The sequence below is a fragment of the Humulus lupulus genome, chromosome 2 (assembly GCF_963169125.1).
Source record: "Humulus lupulus chromosome 2, drHumLupu1.1, whole genome shotgun sequence".
In the NCBI taxonomy this organism is placed as follows: domain Eukaryota; kingdom Viridiplantae; phylum Streptophyta; class Magnoliopsida; order Rosales; family Cannabaceae; genus Humulus; species Humulus lupulus.
This window is the reverse complement of record NC_084794.1, coordinates 242,809,741-242,814,903: the sequence shown is the minus strand read 5'-3', so window position 1 is coordinate 242,814,903 and position 5,163 is coordinate 242,809,741. Positions and strand designations below refer to the sequence as shown.

The 5,163-nt window shown below is 37.7% G+C and overlaps 1 protein-coding gene across 1 annotated transcript; it reads right to left on the bottom strand.

Annotated features, from left to right (window-relative positions):
- Positions 1–1,262: 1,262 nt before the first annotated feature.
- Positions 1,263–4,898, bottom strand: LOC133819135 (VAN3-binding protein-like). Its single transcript, XM_062252309.1, has 7 exons — positions 4,435–4,898; positions 4,003–4,128; positions 2,661–3,090; positions 2,342–2,578; positions 2,154–2,203; positions 1,844–1,901; positions 1,263–1,646 (listed from the first exon to the last, which is right to left on the bottom strand). Exons 1-7 carry the CDS (start codon positions 4,753–4,755, stop codon positions 1,432–1,434), a joined length of 1,437 nt encoding a protein of 478 aa, XP_062108293.1. The 5' UTR covers positions 4,756–4,898; the 3' UTR covers positions 1,263–1,431.
- Between the last annotated feature and the right edge of the window lie 265 nt (positions 4,899–5,163).

The following is a 5,163-nucleotide window of genomic DNA, read 5'->3' as shown; positions in this document are numbered from 1 at the left end:
TATTAGCTTGTTGATGTGAATATTTTAGGACATATTTTAAGACATTTACTATAATTTTAACTATACCCATTAAGTACAGATAGACCCTGAGTCTCGTATTTTCTTTCATTTTGTTAAATAAAAATAAGTTAAAGTAATTTTGTTATTTTGGTAGGGTAATTCTACCATACAATATAATTTGTATACCTATCAATAAAATATAATCGTGATCATTCATCAAGATTATACATTAAGATCGTACACTTCAAATAAATTATCAATATCGTACGGTACTTATATTTTAAATTTTTCATATTTTTAGTATTCAATCCCAGAAGTACTATTTAACATTTTGGAGGCTATAGCCTATAACAAAGTTGACTATATAGTGCATATACATATTGATGTAAATTACTAAAATACTAAAGACAAAAGCACTGCATATTTGGTTGATGGACTCATCCCTATAAAAATCCCATTAATCAAGAAAAATGCATTTACTGTTTTTGAGCTTTTGGCTGTCGTTTTACATGATGCAAACTTTATATTTAACATTATAGATTAGAACCCTAAACAGCTTCAAAGAGTTCAGTTTATTCAGCTAAGCATATCTGAGTTTGTCCCATTCATGTTTACTAGAACTGTACCAAAGCATCTTATGCACACTTTCTGAAAATTAAGTAATTAAATAATTCTGATTAAGGACTTTATTATGTTAACCAAGCTGTCGTTAATGATAATCTTTGATACACTTTAATCCAAACCCATTCTATAAAGTGAAAAATAAAATTACAAATCAAAACAATCATGATCTCTCTCTCACCTCATCTCACCAAATCAAAAACCTTAAACAAAGTTCCAAAAACCAATTAAAGGACAAAAACCAAAACCCAACAAAAGAATAAACAAAACACAGAGAATCAGGGCCATGTCTTTATCTTCAATATATATTGATATATATATATATAGTTTTCTTTTCTTTAGTCTCAAAATGGGGTTTTCTCTCTTTTTCTCATTCTCTTTTGACTGCCTTCAGTCCAAGATACTTCTTTTCTTTCCACAAGGACAAGGACTTGGGATCACATGGTGTCACTAACTTTAGCTCATCTACCCTACTTTACTTTATCATTCAAAAACAAAAAGCACAGAATTTGTATTCCCACAAGATTAAAGGAGACCCCATTTTGGATGAAGAAACTTATATATATCCTTTTAATTTATCATCATCCTTTTTTACAAAAGGAAATTAAAAACCATCCCAAGAAAAATATCAAAAACGCCTATGATGTTAAAAGGGGACTATTTATATATTATATCATATCATATATAACAATAACAGTAATAATAACAGCACAAAGATCCTATTAGCCAAACTGTTTGCTTTTCCTCCTAATTTTGAAAAAGAACAGTAGTAGTAGAGATTTGTTTTGTTGTTCAATTTAATTTCAAGCTCTATTTATGTCTATGGTTGTTCTTTTCTGCTGCAATGGAAAGCAGCCTTGAGACTCCTTGAGTCCAAATATCGTACTCTCTTTGGCTCCTACACTCGAACTCTACAACACCACGCATAATTGTTTTCAAACCAAAGTAACGCCTGTTCTCACCACCCTCAAGCAAGTGGCGACCAGGCCAAGCTGGCATATCTTTAATCACTTCCACAACCACATCTGAAAATTTTACAAAAGAACAAGAAGAACCATCTTGAGTTGTTGATGATATTTAAAGAAGAAAACTTTTTCTTTTTTCTGTTTAAGCTTTAATAATCCACTTTAGAACTTTCACAAATCCCCAAATGGAAGAAGACCCACCTCCATTTCTGCTTCATAAAAATTATTAGTGAAAGACAAAAGCAGTAAAAACTTACTCTTTTTCTTTTTTGTGATGGTCCCAGCAACGTGCCTACTCTTCATCTTCAACATAACCTGCACAAAAAGAAGTTCCAAAGTGTCTTAATGCTTTTGTTAAAGGAAAAAAATATCAAAATTTAAAGAAAACAAAGAGCCAATTCCTTCAATCATACTCACAGCCTCTTTTTTTGCCTACGGAAACCTTTTGCACAATCAAGTTCACGTAAAACACTCAACCAACCCCAAAAGGACTCGCTACTGATGCTCAAATAATTTCACCAGAAATTTCAAATACAGTAAACCATATGACTAGACTAGACAAATTACCTGGTGTGTTCTGTTGATGTAAACAGACACAACTTTCCAATGAAGATCACCTGCGTTCAGATTAAGATAATAAAGATTGTCATTGAATGAATCGAAAAAACTAAAAAATGCTCACTTCAAGATATGGTTTGGGATACCAAAAAACAAGAAAAACACTTTAATAATTAGGATTAAGCTGAAAAAAATACCTTTGCGGGTTCGTTTGAGGAGTTCACAGCCTCTGGCTAGTAATTCTCTACTGCAAATACCCAGAAAGTTTTCCTCTGGGACAAGCTCACCGCTAAAACTACTGTTGGAATTACCGTTACTACCGTTGCCACCACCACCACTTACTCCTCCTATCCCTCTCTCCACCGGAATCACAGCCGCTATATTCCACACTTCCTTTAATGCCCTCGCCTTTAACGTAGCCGCCCCACGCAGAGCTGTATAAACCGCAGGACTATTTTAGTGATTATTTTAAGAAACGACTTGTAAAGTCAAAAACTCGAGTTAACAGATTGTTACCAGTGGCCGCGCCGGCGGTTAACGTCATTATATCGCCAGCGGAACGTACGTTCACGGCGGAGCTGACGACCGAGGCGAGGTATTCCCGCTCAGCGCCCATGGCTTCGGCAGCCTCTACACATTGAGCAGCGACCAAGGTAGCGGCAGAGGCCACGGCCATGTCGGTCTTGGCCATCTGCTCATCTTTCCCGGACCCAGACGAGGCTGCAGTGGCAGCAGCTATGGCCGCCACTGCAGCGGCGACTCCAGCTACGGAAATCGCAGCATGAAGCTGGGCGTTCTGGGCTCTGGTTTCTTCTTTCTTTTTCTCCCTCCTGTCCTTGAGCCACCTACCGACTGTTTTCCCACCTCCAGTTGAAACGCCCCCACCGGCGGCACCACTCGCCGGAGCTCTGTATTGGGAATTTAAATGATTGGTCGAGCGATAAAACTGCATAAAGAAGAAGAATATATTTTCAGGTCATTGGACAAATAGAGAGGCCCAAACTTGGCAAGTACGATCGAAAAATGAGTTTCATGTAACAACCACACAAAACAAATAACTCAAATAATATTAATATTTGAAAATATATATATAAAATTTATATAGAAAAGGAATGAAATGATGGGTTCGTGGCTATTTAATGAGGGGCTATTAATAGAAGACTGGAGTGAGACGAAGATGGGCATTAAGCCAGGTAAGTTCTCGTGGCAGTGTCGTTTGGTTAAAAAATAATAATAATAAAAAAACCCACCAAAACGACAGAGAGGACAAATTTTGGAGGTGTTATACAGTCTACTGCGCGTTACTAAAACCAGCCCAATTACTGTGTATGGGTGTGGCCATGTGGTTGGAGGAGTGGAGTGGACCAATCTCATGATTCTGCACACTACACGATTGGAAACTAAGACTCTGGTTCTTCTTCTTCGTCATCATCATCATCTTCTTCTTCTTCTTCTCCTTCTGCTTATTAATTAATAAAATAAAACAAACCCCAACAACAATAAAGACTAATTTATTGCTTGCTTATGAAGGAACCCCCAACTTGTTTTTATTGGAAAAAGGGGTCTCTGAAAATGTGCGATTAATTAAAACTTAATCAACTCATTAAGCTTTGTGCAGACCCTGAATTGGTTCGGTTAACAGCAAGTATGTATGACGCTCTCCTGGTGTGTGTAAGTGTAATTAAAGATAGCCTTGGTTAGAGAGAAAGCTGAGATTTGTGTTTCGACCGCTCTCTGAGCGCGTCAGAGACTTGGTTTTTTTCGTGCTTTAAAGCCCTATGCAGAGTAAAAGAACAAAGAAAGAGACAATCATCATACTCCGGCAACCATTGAAAACGCAAAAAAGAATGACACAAACCTTGGCATCGTCGATTTCGGAGGGTGAGACTGGTGGACTGTCTGTCAAGGAGCCACAGCTTTGGGTTCCATTAAGAGGACCACTACTATGGGAGAGTCTGCCTGAAGTTCTAGGCGATACCTCTTGCTGCAACAACAAAAAGAGTGAATCCATAAAAATTAGAAAACAAAAACGACCCAGAAATAGAAATTTGGGAAATGAACACAACTCTGATGAATTTTTATTATTATTAGCAGAAAAAACCAAAACCCAGAAATCTAACAAAGACAAAAATAAACTACAACAACGATGTAGAGCTAAAAACAACAGTAGTATCTCCTATAAACAAAGCATAAAATAAGAGTAAGTGCCCATCAACCTCAGAAAACGTAAAACAAAAAAATAAAATCCCACTTATTTGTCTTCTTCTTCATCATCATCTTCTTTACTTACCGACTGTGACATTATGCGGTCCAAAACCATCTGAGAAGTTTCGGAAGAAGCAAACGAAAAAGGGTTCCCGGAAACTGTAGCACCTTCCTCTGTCTCGCCGGCGATGTCCTCCGGTATAGCTCCGGCACCTCCGCCGCAGCCGCTCATAGTCTTTGAAAGGACCATATGGGGTGGAGCTATGGCTTTAGATACTTCCATGGCGGAAACGCTCCAAGAGCGTGAGAGAAACTCCATAGGCTCCCTTGGAGTCTCCGGTGGCCGGAACAATGAGGATGCGTGAACCGGGTCAGGTCTCCACGGTTCTGTCCCGGCTTTTTCCATTCAAGTAGTATTTTCTTTGGGTAAAACTGGCTCTGGGTTTTAATGGTGGTGGTTGTGGTTGTGGTGGTGCGAAGTTAAATAAGGTCGTGTAACTGTGAATGTGAAGGTCGGCGCTTTATAGAGGCGAGTGGGACTGTTGGAGAGAGAGAGAGAGAGAGAGAGAAGTGGAACTGACTCGAGTGACGGACTTAATGTGACCAAAATGTCGTTTTATTTTATGTCCAAAAAGAATAATTGTCGTTTTTATTTAATTTTTAATTGGTAAAAGTTGTTTCTTTCTTTATTTTATTTTTCTTATATTAAATGAAATAATTAATGGAAAGAGTTTAAATTAAATCAACTTTTGTCTTTGCGGCCTCCTTCATTTGTACTTTCGTATACTTAGCAAGTGAATATTGCAAAATTGTC